This window comes from Camelus ferus, chromosome 6 (genome assembly GCF_009834535.1).
Source record: "Camelus ferus isolate YT-003-E chromosome 6, BCGSAC_Cfer_1.0, whole genome shotgun sequence".
In the NCBI taxonomy this organism is placed as follows: domain Eukaryota; kingdom Metazoa; phylum Chordata; class Mammalia; order Artiodactyla; family Camelidae; genus Camelus; species Camelus ferus.
Window position 1 is genome coordinate 93,032,409 of NC_045701.1, and position 18,152 is coordinate 93,050,560.

An 18,152-nucleotide genomic window follows, 5' to 3' on the forward strand; every position below is an offset into this window, starting at 1 on the left:
GGTGCCCCTGACCTGGGCAGAAGGAAATCTGTCCACAGCCATCCCTAGGACCCTCCTCGGAGCCAGGGCTGGGGGCCCAGGGGTACGACAACCGGCAGAGGGGTTTTGCCCCCTGGAGCCCCTGCCAGGCGAGACATACCGGGAAGCAAGCTCCAGGAAGGGTCCGCAGGGGCGTGGGGCCCCCACCCAGGGGTCCCACCCAGGCCTCCCTGTGCAGTGGCTGGAGGGGAGGCCTGCACTGGGACAAGGTGAGGTCAGCCAGGGGACTGGGGCCACCGCAGGCTGCAGGGAGGGGCTTCCGGGACCTGAGGAGGGAAGCGGGGAGGCCAGCGCCCCAGAGCCGCACAGGGCTCACTCCACTTCCCAGGGCTCTGTTTCCCGTGTTCTCCCACCTTTAAAAGCGCCCTCGGGACTGCAGGATAGGAGGCCAGGCAACATCCTGCCAGCAGAGGCAAGCAGGCCAGCAGACACAGTCGGAGAAACCCACCACACCGGCTCCTGGCCCCTTGCACGCTCCCAGGACGCCGCCGAGGTGCAAGTGCACAAGCCCTTGATGGGGCCGCACAGCCAGTCTCCCTCGGCTGCAGACATCAGACCGTAACTCGGCCGGCCAAGCGCGGGTCTTCACCCGGAGAGACACCCAGAAGCACCACAGTGCCTCTGCCCTGGAGCAGCCGGGGAGAGGGGCCCTGCAGCGCCCGTGGCCCCCGCTCAGAGCTCCGCCCCTCACAGGCACTTGGTCCTGTGGGTGGGAGGCCCGGCTGCACTGTGTCCCAGGGCCCTTTACCAAACTGGGTGGTGTGACTCCTCATCTGCCAAAGAAGGGGGTCGGCAGGAGTCAGAGCTCACTCACCAAGCTTCACCGCGCCCAGGTATGGACAGGCACCCAACGACCCTGTACCCCAGGGCCAGGGGCTGTGGTGGCCAATGGGTCTGAGGGAGGGGGCGCTGCGGCCACCCGGGCCCTACCCGGCAGCCCAACTGTCTTGGCCAGGGAGTTCCAGTCCACTCTCTGGTCCGGCAGCACCAGCGTCACCACAAAAGTCCTGGAAATGCAGGCTCTGAGACTGGCCAGACCTCCAGAATCAAAATCCTGTTTTCCTGAGATTCCCAACCAAATTGCCGGGCTGCGTATGGCCGACACAGGGTCAGCGCTGGGCGCAGAGATGCTGAGTGGGAGATCAGACAGGCTCATGCTAAGGGGAGTCCGCGCGACCCTGCCAAGGCCTTCTGCGCGCCCCCCGCCCTCAGCCCCTCCCACACCTCCAGCAGGAAGGCGCCTGCTGGTCCGGGGGGCGCCCCCACTCCCACTGTCCCCAGTGCCAGCCAGCCCTGCGTGGGGGCCAGAGCCAGCCCAGGAACACAAGGCCCTGCAAGTAGAGCGGCTCCTTAAACAGCATTGCATGGACAAGGCGGCACACGTGCTCTAAGCAAGCCCCAAGGGGGAGGAGCCTTACCCCTGCATCAGTTCGCCTCTCGCTCTGATGCTCTGTAAAGGTACTTCACCGTAGTGACTCCACTATTTTGTCAGACGGGGCGCAAGAAACTCCATCCCAGCCCCCAGCCTTGCCAGTCTGCCTTGTCCGCAGCGTGCGTGGGGCTCCCAGTCTTTACAGCCAACCTGCGTGGCCGGAGCACTTGGGTCCCCTTCACTGTGACGTTGTGGACCATCGCACCGCCCAAGTGCTGTGAAGCCTAGCACTTCACTAGCTCCATCAGCTCCCCCAGCTGCCGTGGCGTGGGCGTGCCCCTGGGCCCAGGCGAGCCGCCTGCGCCCCCAGATACAGAGCAGGAGCGCTGCAGGGCCCGGGAAGCAGCGCTCAGGACTCAGAAGGGCCCCGCCCTGGCTCCCACCCCAGCCAGCCAAGTGGCAGCAGCCGTGGGCCCAGGCCGGCTCCCTGACCCCCTCCCCCCACAGCAGAGGAGGGCAGGATGACGTCTGAGGAGCGGGGAGGAGGCCACGGGGCCAGGGAGCCAGAGCCAAGTCTTAAACGAAGAGGCCCAGAGGCCACCGCGTATCTGTGCCCCGTGGACCCTGAGCCCGCCCCTGCTCCGACGCGCACGGGCCCCCAGCGCGTGCGTGTTGTGTGCACTCACTTTCCCTCCTCTGGGACTTTGAGCGCCCGCAGCTTCTTGTTAGCAGGTCTGGTCAGCACGAGGCACTGAATGTGGCGAATCCGCGTAACTTGCAGCACAGCCGGGGTGTCCCGGTAACAAGAGAGCAAGAAGTCGGCACAGCCAGGAAGCAAGGCCGCGAGCCGCACTCCTGTCCTCCTCCGGCGAAAGCCCACGAGCCTGGCTCTGGCTCCTGGATGGCGGTTGAGGACCAGTTACCCAAGCCAGCAGCACGGCCCTGCAGAGGACGGCCGCAGAGGGGCCGCCTCGGGCGGAGCGGCTTCCACTGGGCAGAGCCTTGATTGGGTTTGGGGTCACTCACCGCCTCCTACCATCATCTCTTTGGTTTTTGCAGGAGTCATGCGGGTGAACTGAGTGGGGACAAGGTGGGGACAACCAACCCTGCACCCCCTGAACTTAGGTGGATGGCTCTGAATGTCTTTCTCAGGCTGGTGGGCGACTTCAGAAGCTCCCACTTGTTTCTTCGGTTGGTTGGGTCGGTTTTACTTACCACAATGCCTCTAACCCCGCAGGTCTGGGAACCCGTGCGCTGGCAGCCAGTAGACCCCTGGACCCACCATGAGGCGAGCGTGAGGCGGATTCTCCTCGTCCCTGGGTGTCTGCAAGCCCTCTCCCGAATCTTGGCAGCTGCCACCTCAGGGGCACGTGTGGGCACTTCCCCCAGAAGCCTGTGTCCCAGCTGGGCCAACGCTGGTGCCTTCCCCCCGGCTCCATCCCTGAGGGGTTCCCTGATGTCAGTGCCAGCCTGGACCCTTCAATCGACAGCTCTCAGGAGAGGTGGCTATTCCTCCTTCCCAGAGCACAGTTTTCCTAGGGTCTTACAGAATGGTTCTTCCTGCCCTTCCAGGCCAGCCCGCCCAAGGCGGCTGCTCCCCGCATGTAGCGGAGGGTCAGAAGCACCTGCGTTCCCCACCCTGGCCCAGAAGGCTTGAGACAGAGTCCAGGGGTGGCAGCACACAGTGGCAAGCACACCCCGGCCACACAGACCTGCGGGCCGCCGGGTCCCACGGCTGGGCCAGCACCGATGGGGACCAGCACCACGTGCCCACCCTGCCAGCCTCACCCTGCTGTTTGCAGCAGCGTGTGGGGCTCAGATCCCTCTGGAGCCTGCGACAGCCCCCCAGATGAGGATTCCTCCAGGTGAGGGGTCAGCAGCTCTGGGAGGGGCAAGGACTGAAGGTGGGGAACTGGAGGACACCCCACCCTCTGGCTTCAGTGCCAAGCTCTTTCTAATGTTCCCTGTGTAGGTCTGGACAGCCGTGGGGCACAGGACGCAAGGACAGCCCCAGTGGCCCCAGTTCCACCCCGACTCTGTGCGCTGCCACCTCGGGGCCTCGTGTGGGCACCTCCCCACTAAGCCCGTGTCCTGGTTGGGCCAACACTGGGGCCTCCCCCGGGCTCCATCCCTCAGGGGTCTACAGGGCGCTGAGTCACGTCCTGGCCAGCGAGCATGCTCAGTGGACACACCGTACTTTGTGGACAGAGCACGTGCCCGTGTGTGTGTGTGTAGGTGCAAGTGTATAGGATGGACACAAACTCTCAGCCTCAGGGCCGGTCCCCGTGGTGCGTTCTCAGGACCCCAACCAAGAATGGGAGCAGTCCCACAAAACGGGGCGCTGGCCTCCACGGACAGCTCTGCCCTGGGAGCCCACGCCTGGTCCCCTGGCTGCCCTCGTAAAACCCAAACGGACCCCTCAGCGGGTCGGCGAGCGGGCCGAGCCACCCCCCCCCTCAGCCCCGAGACCTGGCTGGAAAAACAGCTGTGACAGGCAGCTTTGGGCGGCCCGTCTGGGTGAGGGCTTATGTACGGCCCCCCAGGCAGCAGGCTCCTGGGAGGCTCGGCTTTATAAATAAAATGTGTCATCGTAATTATGGCTCCTGCACAGAGCTGGAGACATTTACGGCCTCTTGGAGGCCATGCATAATTTAGGAAGAAGGGAAAGGGGCCGTTTTTGTTAGTGTACAATGGGGCCCAGAGGTTCCCGTCACCTTGGCTGTCGAGGACGACTGGGCCCAACGGCACTGACTGGAGCAGCCCCGCCAGGCTCTGGGGGGACACTGCCGGCTACCCCGTCCTCTGACCTGGGGCCCTGGCTGGGCTGCAGAGCGAGCAGACATGGCCCTGATGGCCAGAGTCCACGCTCCGTGGTTAAGGGCATCGATGGGGCATGTCCAGGGCTGTGTCCACACCGGAAGAGAAGTGTCTCTCCCCAGTGCCCACGGGGCCGGACCCCAGCACACGCAACATTCATGCTTTTAACCCACTGCCCTCCCCCACCACCTACATTATCCTGGAGTTGCATGGAGCCCTTGAGAGGCCCTGAAGGCAGGAATCATCCTTTGCTTGCCTACCATGATGGACGACTCACTACCTCACTGTCGGCTGTTCCTGCCTGGTAGAAATTCTTCTCCACCCCGCCTGCCCCCAACGAAGGGCCTGCACCTATGGACCCCAGCCCAGGCTCCTCTTCTGGATGGACCCAGGTCGAGCATCAGTCCCTCCCCACGAAGCCAGAACTTCACTTCCCACCCTGGCCTTCCCTCCTTCTCTCCTGCATCCCCATCCTCAGGCTTCACTCTCGCCAGCCCACCAAGGGGCTCTGGCCAAGCCCACCTGTGATCTCCCAGCCAAGCCCACCGGTGACTTTCCACGCCCCATCCCTCCTGACCTGGCGATGGCCCTGACAGTGCCCCTACCCTTCTTCCCACCCTCCCCTACCCTGGGCCCTAGGACCCCACAGGCCCCCCACTCCACTTCCCTGCTCGGCTTCTCCCTGCCACACCAGCCAGGTGTCCTCATACTGGAGGGCCCAGGCTCGTGCTCAGAGCCCCCCTGTTCCTCTGTCACTGGGCGCCCCAGAGTCCCTCTCCCTGCCCCATGGCTTTCTGTGTTATGTCCAAGGTGGCCGGTCCTTTTGCTGTCACTGCCATAGCAAAATGTCACAAGCCCAATGACTTGAACAACAGAAGCTTACTCTCTCACAGTTCTAAGAGGTCCTAAATCAAGGTGTTGGCAGGATGGCGCTGCCTCCCAGGGCTCAAGGGGAGGGACCCTCCGCCGCTCTCTGCTGCTGGTGGCTGCCGGGGTTCTGTGGCTTGTGGCTGCAGCCCTCCGATCTCTCTGTCCGGCTCACATCACCACGTCCTCCTCTGTATCAGATCTCCCTCTTACGAGGACACACATGATGGCCCCGGGACAATCCATCTCTCCTCCAGGATCCCGCCCCTAATCACACCTGCCAAGACCCTTCCTGAATAAGCCCGCATTCACAGGTTCCAGAAATCTGATGTGGACCTGCTCTGGGGGACCCTTTCCAAGCTACCAGGAGGGTGACCTTGAATTCTTATCTTGCCCCACCTCGGAGCCGTCTTGAACCAGCCACGTACATCCAGCCCCCAGCCCTTGGAAGTCCTTCCCGCATCTCAGATTAACTGGCTCTCACCTCTCAGTCGTCGTGGCATCCCCCGAGCCTGCACCCCCGCCGTCTGCTGGGGGGCAGAGCGATGCTCCCTCAGGTGCCCACCACTAATGCCCTGAGTCTGTGACTGTGAGGTCATCCAGCCAAGGGGAATCAGGCTGCAGGGGGAATTAAAGCTGCCAGTCAGACTTTAATACAGGGAGGCGATCCTGGATGGGGAGGGGGCGGAGCAGTTCCAGGGCCCTTACTGGTGAAAGAGGGCGGAGAAGAGGAGGTCCGAGAGATGTGACGTGAGGCAGCTGGACCAGACAGACAGTCCTGTCTGCGAAGGCTGGAGGAAGGGGTCACGGCCCAGGAGCGTGGAGGGTCTAGAGGCCGGAGAAGCCCGGAGAAGGACTGTCCCTGGAGCCTCCGGGGGGAGGCTCTGCTCACACCCGGGCCTTAGCCCATCTCTCACTCCGGCTGCCAAGGGTAAATCTGGGCTGTGTGAAGTCACCGAGTTTGTAGTCATTTGTGACAGTGGCTGCAGGAGGCTCCCGTCCCATCACCCACCCCTCCCGACTCCCTGTCCCCCCCGCATTGTGGCAATAGCCCCTTACCTCGCCTCTCTGCACCCACCTCTCCCACCCAGGAGGGGCCCAGGGCTTTGGGGCGGCCCCGGCGGGCAGGGATGCAGTCTGGGCCCCTCTCGTGGGTGTCTCCACACAAGCCCTGTCCCAGCAGCATTAGCTGAAGTTCAGTGGCAGGTGCGGGAGGGGCCCCATCCAGCCCCATGGGCTCTCCCACCCCCGTTCCTGCCTGTCCCCTGCACGGCTTTCTGGATTCCGGCAAGACCTCAGTCCCAGGATGGTGCCCTGGCAGGCAGGGCCAGGGGCGGGGGCGGGGGTGGGCTGGGGCGAAGACAGCGTGGAGGGTGGAGGTCGCCGTGAGGAGCTCGAGGTTGCTGGATTCGCCACGTCACCCTCCCCGACCTCAGCGTGGAGACCAGCCCTGTGACGGCCAGTCTGTGTGTCGGCTGGGCTGGGCCGCAGGTACCCGGGTGTCTGGTGGGACATTATTCTGGGTGTGTCTGGGTGAGGTGAACGTCTGGACAGATGGACTGAGTAAAGCGGATGCCTCCCCTCCCCCACGCGGGGGGGCCTCATTCAATCCCGGAATTAGGGCAAAAAGGAGTGATGGAGAATCCACTCTCCCTGCCGAATGGCCCTCCCACTCAGACAGCGGTCCCCTCCTGCCCTGGGATGCAGGCTGGAAGCAGCGCTGGCACCCCGGTCCCCAGCCTACTGCCGGCAGCCGGCGGGACCTCTCGGCCTCCACAGGCGCGTGAGCCGGCTCCTGCGGTGATTCTGCACGCAAACGTTCTACTGCTCCGCTGCTCGGGGAACCCCGGCTAGTGAGCCCTCTCCCCGTCCTTTCCTGTCTGGGGTTTCACAGGCCCCAGGACCTCACCACTGAGGAGATGGCTTCCACCTCCCGCCGCAGGACAGCTGTGCGAGGGCGCGGGGCCCCCAGGCCTGGCCCGGGGCCGGTGTGCACTACAGACCTCAGAAGGGAAGGGGGAGTGTGGAGGGATGCAGAGGGGAGCCTCTCATCATTTCCAGCCAGAAGGAGTGAGTCACAGGTTGTTGCCCAGGGTCTCCTGGCTGGACAGCAACAGACCCAAGACCAAGCCCCTCGCAGCCCTGCCCGGGAGCCTGCCCGCCCCCCGGGGCACAGGGACAGACCAGGACCCGCACAGAACCCTCCAGGCCGGCCTTATCTCACCCTGCAGAGACCAGGCAGGCATGCACAGCACGAATTTGCTCAGATGAGCCCAGAAAGTACGGAGGGCTGGGACCACAGCGCCTGCCCCGGCCGATGTGACGCAGCTGGGCTTTAGAGCTGATGGATTAGCTGGAGCGAACAGCTGCAGGCACAGCAGGGACCAGGCGCTCCCAGGGACCAAGGCCCGGGCCAAGCTGTTCCCTCCACTCCGGTGCCCAAGAGGGGACATTAGGGGCCACCCTGCAGCCCAGGCCTGGGCAGCGCAGCCGGCTCCTGCCGGCGGGACAGGCACCAGCCCCTGTGGACGGGAGCCGGACAGAGGTGGCCACGGGGCCAGGGATCTAGGGGAAGGGGGCTGGTCTGACTCCAGGACCCCCGCCCAGTCCTCCTGCAGAAGAGGCTCTGAGACTCCGTCCCTTGGCTGCCTGCCCACCCCACAGCTTCTGTAAATAGAGGTGCACAGGGCTTCCCTTGGTTTCTGGCTAGTCCACAGCCGCTTTCGCCCTGTGAGGCAGAGCTGAGCACAGCCGTGGGGCCTAAAGCAGCCGCCATCTGGCCAGCCACCAGGAGTTTGCTGCCAGCCCGAGCGCGGACACGTAGGGGGCAAGGGGAGGTAGTGGCAGCCCCAGAGCTGCTCGCCATCTTCCGCACGGACAACACACACCCGGTGGGGTTCAGACCACTGCGGCCATGGGCAGCCCTCAGGGGACCACCCTGGGACCCTGAGAGGAAGTCACCCTCTGTCACATGACCCCTTCCAGCCTCGCGAGGCACTCGGGGGTGGGGGGACCCTGCAGCTTTATCTCCTCCACACCCAGCAGAGAGTGTGGGTCTTTCCACACCGCCGGGTGGCCCGGGGTTGGTTGACACCACACACCCCCCCCAGGGAGCGGCCCAAGCCCCAGGCCTGCGGCCACAGGCACTGGTCTCCCTCGGACCTGGTCCCCTCATTGCCCCACCCTCTGCCTCTGCCTCTGCCTCTGATTCCAGCCCTTGTGTTTTCCAAGAGCCGCACAACTCTAGAGCCGGCCTGAGAGGACGCATGCGGGCCTGGAGGGCAGGCAGGAGGTCCCTGACCCTTCTTCTCGTCTGCAGGCCTGGCCTGTGTTCTCAGGGCCTGGGAAACGGCCGCCTCCTCTCCCACTCCGGGGCCGGCGGCCTGTCCTCGGGGTCACTGCTATTTCTGCCAAAGGGGAGAGGTAATTATAGCTCCGCCTTTGCCAGCTGGCCGAGCTCGGCAGCCCTGCAGAGGGGCCTGGGGCGGGGACACAGGCGGCCACGGATCAGCCCCGCAGGCCGGCAAGCTGCGACTCCCGAGCTGAGCAGAGGGGGCCCACCTCTCCAGGGGCAGGAGAGGAGCTGCTGGGCCAGGTGGAGGTGGAGACCGGGCCAGGATCGTGCTGGACGGTGCCCACTGGGGGACGCCACACAGCCTGGCTGGCACTGACCCTCAGACCCGGGCGGGAGCCAGGTGAGAGCCAGCTCAGGGGAACAGGTGAGGCTCACTCCCCATTTGGGAATGAGCCTACTGGAGTGGAGAGATTTCCAACGACGGATGTAGGCGGGACCCTGCCGTGGGCGGTGGGGGGGGGGGGCGGGCAGTGGACAGAGGCCAGGCGAAGCATGCCTGTGCGGCCCTGGACAGGGGTTGGGGGCCATCCGCCCCCTTCACCTGGGCCATGAGTTTTCATTGGTGTTCTGGATACGGTGCCAGGCAAACCAGGCAGTCGGTGATGTCAGAGACTGGCCCCCTCAGCACCTCATGCTTCGTCTGTTCAGCAGGGGTGCTGGGTGTACCGAGGGACTTCTAGGCCCCGGGCACTCTGAGCCACTCCCCAGCGGCCAGGCCTGACCCCAGAGCCCCACTGGCCTGTCATCCACCGTTCGCCCAGAGATGAGCCAGCCTTTGGAAGGCACAGGAGCCAGGGTTCTGGGGTTTTGCAGGGGGTGCGGCCAGGATGGCAGGGCAGGGCACTGACACCGCAAGCCATCCCCAGGGGCCCTGCTGAGGGCCAGGCCCTGAGGGAGCAGATGTGCTGTTCGGGTCACTGGAGCCCTGGCCACAGCATCTGGGAATCCCCTGAGATGTGGCTCTCTTGCGAGCTGGCTTGCCCACCGTTCACGTGGGGGCACCCCTCCAGCTCAGGACCCAGCTGGCTTGCCCACCGTTCACGTGGGGGCACCCCTCCAGCTCAGGACCCAGCTGGCTTGCCCACCGTTCACGTGGGGGCACCCCTCCAGCTCAGGACCCGTCACTTATTCGGCGGCTACTGTGTGCAGGGCCCCCTGGGAGTTAGGTCTCTATCTTTACAGCACTTTGAGTGGTTGTCAGAACCCAGGGGCTGGAACTCGGGGTGAATGTGGCCAGGGTCTGGGCAGGGTCCAGCTGTTCCCCATCCTCCTGGGGCCTCTCGAGGGCGAGGTCAGCTGCCCCCTGCACCCGGCAGGCACGCAGGCATCACCCGGGCCTGCTGCTGCCCCCCATCCTAGACGCACCCCAGAGACGGGTGGGCCTTGCATCTCAGTGTGGAAAAGGCCTCAGGGGCCATCAGGCCAGGCCCTGCTCTCTGACTCCTCTGCTCCTAGGCTCCCTGCTCTGGGCCAGGAGGCACCAGGCAAGCCCAGCGAGCGGGAGGTCGGCCCAGCAGGGTCACCCCGGAGTCTTCCTCTGGCTGAATTCAGAAGTGGTGTTGTCTGGGGAGCCGCCGGTCTGCTCTGGCTGTGAGCACTGGGCTGGGAGCAGCAGCTGGCCCTCGCTCTGCTCCCCACCTCCCGAGGGGAGGCCACCGTGGGGTGTCCATGGCCCCCCGTCTCCTTTCCCAGCTGAGAAGAGGTGGCATGGCCTGTGGCTTGTGGCCTCAGGCCCCTTAATTCAGCCAGGCTGCTCTAGGCAGGAGGTCAAACACCAGCAGGCCACCAACCCCACAGTGACAGACTCTACGGGGCAGGGCGGTTCAGAGGGCCACGGAGGCCACTGTCCCATGGCTGTAATGGAAACTCCTCTGCTGGCTTGAGAGCGGCCGCAGCTCCGGTTCCCACTCTGCTGGAGGCTCTGCCTGCGGACAGCAGGCCTGTCAGGGGGGCGAGCTCACCCGGAGATGCGGCACCTGCAGGAGCCCAGGTGGGCCGGGCAGCGCGCTGGCGTGTGGCAGTGTGCGCGTGCGAATGTGTGTGCTTGTACGTGCTGCGTGTGTGGTGTGCGTGAGCGTGGAGATACACGTGTGTCAGTGTGCACTGTGTGTGGTGTGTGTGTATCAGTGCGTGTGTGTTTATATGTGATGTGTGTGGTGTGTGTACACGTGTACATGGTGTGTGTGTGATGTGTGTGAGTGTGCACGGTGTGTACACCTGTACACGGTGTGTGAGTTGGGGGGAAGGTCCCCATGAGCTCCAGCCTCCTGAGGGAGGTCCGGGCGAGGTTCTCCCACCGTCGTCAGCCAAACGCCCCGGAGGCAGTGTCGCCAGTGACGGGACCGCGGAAGCGCCCTGGCCCAGGCGCAGGGCGGCCCGAGGGCTGCGGGACTTGGCAAGCTCGTTGGTCCCCTGAGTCCGAGGTCCCTCTGGTGGATGAGCACAGGGAGGGTTCGAGGGTCACAGAGCAGGTGTGGGTGCTGAGCCCGGCGTCAGCCATGGCGTCAGAGCCGAGGCGGGGCCCCTGGAGCAGGCCGGGCACGGCAGGGGGGTCCTCAGAGAGCCCTGGATGGGACCAAGCCCCGCCAGCAGGCAGCAGGCAGGGGTGGGCATGGGTTGGGGGGCCACGTGGAGTGGGCAGGGTCACGGAGCAGACGGGGCACATGGGGTGGGCAGGGCCCAAGGTGTGGACAGGCTGGCCGTGGGGAGGTGGGAGCCCACGGGGCGATGTCACCAGCGGTGGGGCTGGTGGATGGCAGGACAGGAGGTCAGCCTGAGGCACTGAGCCAGGCGAGAGCCCGCCCAGCCTTCACCCTTGGAGGCCACGGGGAGCCTGGTGGGCTAGGAGGGCTGGGCTGAAAAGACCCCAGGGATGCTGGCACTGTTTTCCAAAGGCTCCAAGGCAAGGTGGGAAGTGAGTGAGGGGCGCACTCAACCAAACCCACCGACTGTCCAGGGCCTTGTGGGCGTGTGGCCCTGGTCAGACCCCTGCTCCTGGAAAGCAGGCTGGAGCTTAAGGCCCCCAGCTCCTGGTCTGGGCAGGAGCTCTGGGGGAGGCCTGGGCAGGTCCCGGCCCTTTTGTCTGCCTCTGACCACCTGCCCAGCCAGGCAGGTGCACACCCAGAGACGAGGCTGAGCGCCCTTGTGCCCCAGCCCAAGGGCCGCGGTCTCCCCACCCCCGGGGAAGCAAAGTGTCCCCCTCTAACAGGTCAGAGGCAGTGATCTGAGAAGCCCCACCATCAGGGGCTGTGCCCTTGGCAGTGGAGGGTGTTGCAGAGCGGAGGTGACACTCTGCAGGCCTCAGGCCCGGAGCTATTTTCCACCCTTTATCGCCCATCTGTCACGAGCTGGCCTCAGAGCAAGGGCACTCGTGTTACACGCTGTCCCTGCCAGAGGCCCCAGGGCCTCCTGGCTCCCATACAGGCCCTGTCCTCAGCCGTCCGGCCCGGGGTGGAGGGGGCCCTTAGGGGGAGCGGGCGGGAGCTGGTACCAAGAGCAGCCCTTAAGTCCTGAGGGACCAGAGCCGCACCCTCCCCCTGCGTTACTGGTGGGGAAACTGGGCCCAGGCCGATTCGCTCCCACCGCCTGAGGTTACAGAGCCCAGGACCTTGGGCCAGGCCTGGGGGTCGGCAAAGTCCCCGCTTCCTCTCGGCAGAAATGGCGCGCAGTGGAAGTCTGAGCCTAAGCAAGGCTGCCTAGACGAGGCGGGGGTGGCGGCGCGGAGACAGAGGGCCTCCCGGGAACAGAAAGTGGCGAGGCGGAGGCCAGGGCCAGAGCGAGCCCAGGGCGCCCTAGAGGCGCGGGGGCAGGGAGCGCCCCGTAGGGAGAGCTCACCGTCCGCACGGGACACACTCTGGGCATGGCCGCACCCTCTCCCTGAGCGATGACAGCATTCGCAGATGTGCGCGGGCACTCACACACAGACCCGCGCACGTGTGCGCACAACACCCACTCACGCCAACACGCGTGTGCCGTTACACTCGCACACACGCGGGCACCGCTACGGACATCCCACGCGTGCACTCACACACAGGAGCTCACACAGGTGTGCACACCCTCACACGTCCCACCACCCCTGGCCTGGGAGGAGGGCCCTGGGCACAGCAGGGGCTCAACAGTCGGAGGGCAGTGACGTCCCCTCCCCCACGGCTGAGGCTCCAGCCCTGCGGCCCCCGCGTGGGCACACCAACTTGTACGCGGCTCCCCTGTGACGCTACTTGCAGTAAAAAGCCTGATGCTGAGACAGCAGGAAATTGCTCCATTTTGAAATAATTGAGCCACCAGCCCGTTATCTCCCAGGTGGACAGAGTCCTCCCCTAACCCCGGCCCTCCTGCAGCCCTCTCCCACCCGGCAGCCCTGCTGGGGGGCCCTGGAGGAGTGTGTCGGACAGTGCCCCTCACTCAGCCCTGATCTCCATCCGCGGGCGCAGGGTCCTTGGGGGATGGATGGTGGGGGCGGGAATGTCCACCAAGGACCCCAGACCGGGGACCCTGGCAGAGCCTAGGGCTGAGGATTGGAGGGGCAGGTGGCTCCGTGCCACCCCTCCCTCGCATGATCGGCGGGGGGTGCGCAGAGGAGACCTGGCAACCCCATCCCTGTCTCCCGCCCCAACAGCTGGGGAAGGCCCAGCCCTCTCTGGCCTCAGTTCCCCCACAGGCACAAGGGGCCGGGTGGGCCCCCGCAGGACTGAGGCTCGACACCTGACCACCTGCTACAGATGCTCTAGGGTGCCTGTGCCTTGAGCAGGACTGGGGAGGTCTCAGAAGTGAAGGACCCTTCAAAAACTGTGCAAGAGAATCCACACCAGAGGGGCTGAAATTAGTGAGGAGAGATGGGAAGGACTGCGGTCAAAGTCTCACAGGTGGGGGAGCAGGCAGAGAGGGTACCACCTTACACCTAGTACGCGAGCAATCTGAAATTCGGGGAGAGAGGGAGGGAGAGACAGAGAGAGTCTGCGCAGGACTGAGGGTGAGGGGCAGGCCCCCAGCTGCAGCCCCACACAGTGGGTGGCTGTGACCCTCTGGACGAGCCTGTCCTAGCCCCCACGTGGCCCTGACACAGCCCAGCCCAGGACTCCATCATCCACGCCCTCCAGCGTCCCCCTTAAGGGAGGGAGCAGCGATGTTTACTGCAGCCTTATCTACAGCCTCAAAAAATGGCAAGTGACAATAATGAAATGCAAACCTCCTGAACACACCCAATAATGGAGGGTGGCTGTAAATTATGAAATCAGCCCTATGGAATATTATGCAACCATTAAAACTGATAATTAGGAAGACCGGCAGCGGGAGAAGCTGCTGGGGGTCGCAGTTTTGAGCAAGCAGTGCTCCTCTGTGCCGGGAGCACCTCAAAGGAAAGGAAGGCGGTGTCTGCTTGTGGGTGAGGCTGATGGGAGACAGGAAGCCAGCCGGCTTCCCGGGAAGAGTCTCTCCTCCTTTTGTTATTCCTCCGAGGGTGGCTTGTGCAATAAATAATGTCTTTGCTTGTTTTAGGACCATGTTCCAGTAAATGAAGACTGCAGCGCACGCCTTGAGCCCCGACTCCCAGCCAGAGACGCAACATCAGACCAGAAATGATGAAGAGACGGCTCCAGGCTCACCAATGCCCAGGGCGGGGAGGGTGCGCAGGGACCCGGGGTGCTGGTCTCAGGGCCAGAGCCGAGGGCACTCAGCCCTGGGAGCTGAGGCTCCGCTGCAGGTGGAGAGGGTGACGCAGAAGAGGGACGTGTGGTCCCTGCCGCTTCCTCGGGCTGTCCTCAGCCCCAGGAATCTCGAGAGGGAAGTCGCCAGGTTGGGGGATTAGGGACGTCTGGCAGAGAGGGTCGGAGGCCCCCAGGGTGGGGCACAGCATGACCAAGGGTGCACAGCAGCTGACAGGGCTGAGGGCGGGGGTACAGCATGCAAGGGGCCGGGAGGATGGGCCAGACCGGGAAGTCCCAGCGTCTGGGAAAGGAGGGCAGAGACAGGCAGTGGGAGCCATGGAGGGCTCAGCGTGTCTGGTGCTTCTCGGGCGAAGTCGCCCTGGCAGCACAGGGAGGCGGGTGTTGGGGTGGGGGTGTGGAGAGGGGAGGACGGCGAGGTATCGGGAATGCAGCTAGGTCAGGACGGGGTCCTGGACGAGGGCGCCAGTGGGGACAGCAGGAGAGGGACTGTAAGGGAGGACGGGGGGTCCCCCAAAGAGCAGGTGGGACCCTGACTTCAGGCCTGAGTCCTGTTCTAGCCTCTGAGCTTGCTGCCAACCAGGGCAGATTGCAAACACAGATGTCCCCACCGAGGGGACGGGACAGCCATGAGCTGGGCCTGTCCCCAGCCTCCGGAGGGCCGAGGGGAAGGAACTCACTTCTGCCTGCCTCCCTCTGTTTCCTGCATCCCCAGGAGGGTGGCAGGAAGGGCCCCTCCTCAATCCTGAGACGAAGCCGGAGGGAGTGCAGCCATCGTGGGGCCGAGCCACAGAGAACCACGAGGCGCGTGCACTTCCGGGAGCCCCTGGAGGTGGCCGTCCACTGTAAGAGGAGGGGCGGGTGGACCTGGGGCCAGCGGGGCGGGGGCATACCAGGTCCCAGGACCTAGCAGAGGGCTGTCTGCGGGGGTCACAGCCACCTGCCCTGTCTTCTCAGGTGTAACCCAATAAGCCCGGACCTGTGGGGTCAGTGTGGACACAGAATGACAGTCCACGAAGCAGCAGCTGGCAGGAAAAATATAACACAGCCCTCGCTGTGCCTCATAACACATCCCCACAAACTTAGCAGCTTCAGACAGCCCACGCTGACTATCTCAGCGGTCCCATGGGTCAGGGGTCTGGGCAAAGCCGGTCCTCCGCTCAGGGTCTCACAAGGCAGCTATCAAGGTGTCAGCCAGGGCTGGGCCTCTCTGAGGCCCAAGGCCCTATCCCGAGTTCATGGGGCTAGCTACAGAATTCATATCCTCACAGCTGCCCCTTCAAGACCAGCGGCACAGTCTCTCTCTGACCTCCAGATGCTTTCTGTGCAGCCCTCACCTGGTTAGGCCAGGCCCACGCAAGGTAGCCTCCCTTTGACTGACTCAGTCCACCGTGGGAATTTCCATCCCAGCTGCAGAGCCCCTTCCCCTCTCCGTGTTCTGTGGGGTAGAAGAAAGCCACAGGCCCCCCCACTACAGCAGAGGGGACCACACAGAGGCGAAGGACCTGGGGGCATCTTAGACTCTGCTTGCCATAGGCCCCCATAGAGGGTGCTTCCTGAGTCCTGCTGAGTTGTAGATAAAACACTGCCCCTGACACGTGTTAGCGTCTCCCCTGAAAGCCACTGCAACCGTCCTGTCCAGGCCTCCCGCGGAGGTCCTCACCCCAGCTCCTCCCCTGCCCCTCCTGGCCTCAGGTCCAGACCTCGCACAGCTCAGCACCCACCCCCAACGGCCCCAGAAGCAGAGACTCAGATGAGGAGTCAGGGACCAGACAGGGACTGGTCTGGCGTCCCCCAGTGAGCTGTGCAGGATGGACCCCTCTGCGAGTGCCAGCCCCTGCTTCCCCCACCCCAGGACCCCCACAGTCTCCTCCTTCCAGGCTGCTGCAGGGGTACCACACCCCCACTCCCACCGGGCCCCCAGAAGGCTCTGAGAGCAGCGCCCAGAGTCTTGGGACCCCACATTCTGGCAGCTGGCATCTGAAGCAGTGAGACTGGCAGAACCCTGGGTGGCACCTGGCAGACTGTCCAGCCAAGGGGTGGGGACAGCCTGACCAGGTCAGAACCTGCAGGAGCTTAGGTCTCCATCTGTAAAGCAGGGCAGCTGTATCTGACACGGCCGTCTTGGGGTCTTTAGGGAGGGTGGGATGAGAGCAGAGGCCTTGGGGGCTTGGCTGGCTGAGCAGCGTGCCCTCTGGGAGGGGAGCCTCCCTGCCCGACCCCACTGTCTCTCTCCTCCCCAGACATCGCAGGCAGGGAGCCCACCGCCGACAACCAGGGTAAGTCACAAGCCCTTGCCCCGCATCCCCCAGGCCCTCCCCCACATGCATGCCCAGTGCAGCCCCGGCCCCACGCCGCCCTCAAAGCCACACCCCCAGCAGAGCCGCTCGTCAGGGGCCCCTGACGGACGTGGGTGGACAACAGAACCCCTTGGTGTGCCATCTGCCCCCCAATTCCTTCCCTGAGGGAGGGCACAGGGGCAGGACCAGCGGGAGGCCCTTGCTGCAAGGAGGCCACCGGCCCGGGCGGGGACAGGGAGGCCCATGGCCGTGGGGACCTGGGAAGTCATCCCAGGGGCCCTGCCCAGTGGGCAGCACCAAGGCGCCATCCTCGGGGTCAGCCTTGCTCTCCCTACAGCCTCCCCGCCGGCCCTTCAGGGAGGAGGGCGCCCGTGGGGTCCCCCCCAGAGCTGGGGAGGTCAGGCCTGTGGGTCGGGCTAACCACAGCCCCCCTTGGCCCCCAGGGCCTGGTCGGCCCCAGCCCTGGCCCCGGCCCCGGCCCCGGCCCCGCGGCGGCGCCCTGATCCTGCGGCTGACCGTGTGCGTCCTGCTGCTGCTGGTGCTGGGCCTGTACCTGGGCCGGGCCAAGCCCATCTCGCTGGCCCTGGAGGGCCTCCGGGCCCGGCTCCTCGTCCTGCTCCTGCGCCTGCGGCTCGCGGCCCTGGAGTGCTGGCGCTGCCTCCTACGGCTCTGACGGCCCCGGGAGGGGGGCCGGGCTGCAGGGGAGAGCCCCCAGGGCGGGTCGGGGCTTCCAGGCAGGGGTCCTGACTCCTAGAGATTGAGGGGCTGCTGCAGGCAGGCCCACTAGGAAAAGGGGGGCCCCGGCTGGAGATCAGTTGTGGGGTGCACAGCCTCGGGACTGTAGCAGGCGGCCCCCGACTCCAGTCAGCCCCCTCCTATTTCCACATGTTGGGGTTCACTGGGAGGTTTTCTGGGAAAAAGAATTCTACCACTAAAACTTGGGGACCTATGCACTCCGGAGACCCCTTGGGCCCCTCTCTCCCCCCAACAGGAAATCCTGGTGCCCTTGGGCCTGGCCTGGGTGTGGCCATGTGCAGTCCCTTAAGGACGGGGACCCTCTCCCTGTATCTGGGGGACCCCTAGGAGAGGTAAAACCAGCTTTTTTTGCTTAGACCCTGGTGGCCCAGACCCCAAAACTGCATTGGGAGAGGCCAGTCTGGTTGCTGGGGTGGGGGAGCCACACACAGGCTGGGTCCCAGCACCCCAATCTTGTCTGAAGCCTGCACTAGACCCAAGAACCTGGGGTCCCCTCACACCCGAGGGGACGTGTCCTGCCCAGCTCCTACCCCGCGTCCTGCCCGGATGTGTGGAGCTGGGAGGGGACGTAGAAGGGCCGAGACGCCATCTGTGCCCAGATCCCGGCCGGCGCAGCACCAGCTGCAGGGCCCATGAGTCCCGGGACTGTGTAGACACCGTGTCATCGCCTGCGCAGCAAGGCATGGAGTGGGGGCCTGAGCAAAGCTGGGAGGCCCGGGGTCAGACACCAGGAGGGACCTCCGGGGACCCTTCAGACGAGTGTCCCCATGGCGGCCAGTACCGGGCTGCCCCTGCCGTGGGTTGTTCTCTAAGCGTCTGTCCCCACGACTTAAGTGGGGAGACACTGATTTTCTATTAAAACACGTTGCCACCTCTTTCAGTCTGGAGATTTGTACCCAAAGAGGGGACATGGGGACTGATTTACTGTGGGTAGAGGTGGGGACGCTGGGCAAACCATTGCCTCTGGGCCTCAGGGGCCAGGGCTG

The 18,152-nt window shown here is 64.9% G+C and overlaps 1 protein-coding gene across 4 annotated transcripts; it reads left to right on the top strand.

The window, feature by feature from the left end:
• Positions 1-8,586: 8,586 nt before the first annotated feature.
• On the top strand, positions 8,587-18,031 carry C6H14orf180 (chromosome 6 C14orf180 homolog). 4 transcript variants are annotated; one of them, XM_032482804.1, is made up of 5 exons: positions 8,587-8,790; positions 13,944-14,070; positions 14,826-14,955; positions 16,354-16,389; positions 16,854-18,031. In XM_032482804.1, the coding sequence occupies exons 2-5, from the start codon at positions 13,960-13,962 to the stop codon at positions 17,081-17,083; spliced, it is 507 nt and encodes a 168-aa protein (XP_032338695.1). In that variant the 5' UTR covers positions 8,587-8,790; positions 13,944-13,959; the 3' UTR covers positions 17,084-18,031. The 4 variants fall into 4 exon arrangements, with proteins under 4 accessions (XP_032338695.1, XP_032338693.1, XP_032338696.1 ...); XM_032482805.1 differs by lacking the exon at positions 8,587-8,790 and adding an exon at positions 10,409-10,440; XM_032482802.1 differs by having other exon boundaries at positions 13,944-14,955.
• Positions 18,032-18,152: the final 121 nt, after the last annotated feature.

Bases quoted from the DNA above. Each gene is read 5' to 3' on its own strand.
- C6H14orf180 (XM_032482802.1), top strand. From the start codon at position 14,349: ATGCAAGGGGCCGGGAGGATGGGCCAGACCGGGAAGTCCCAGCGTCTG. The intron at 14,956-16,353 runs GTAAGAGGAGGG...TCTCCTCCCCAG, and splicing joins CCTGGAGGTGGCCGTCCACT to ACATCGCAGGCAGGGAGCCC. The intron at 16,390-16,853 runs GTAAGTCACAAG...CTTGGCCCCCAG, and splicing joins GCCCACCGCCGACAACCAGG to GGCCTGGTCGGCCCCAGCCC.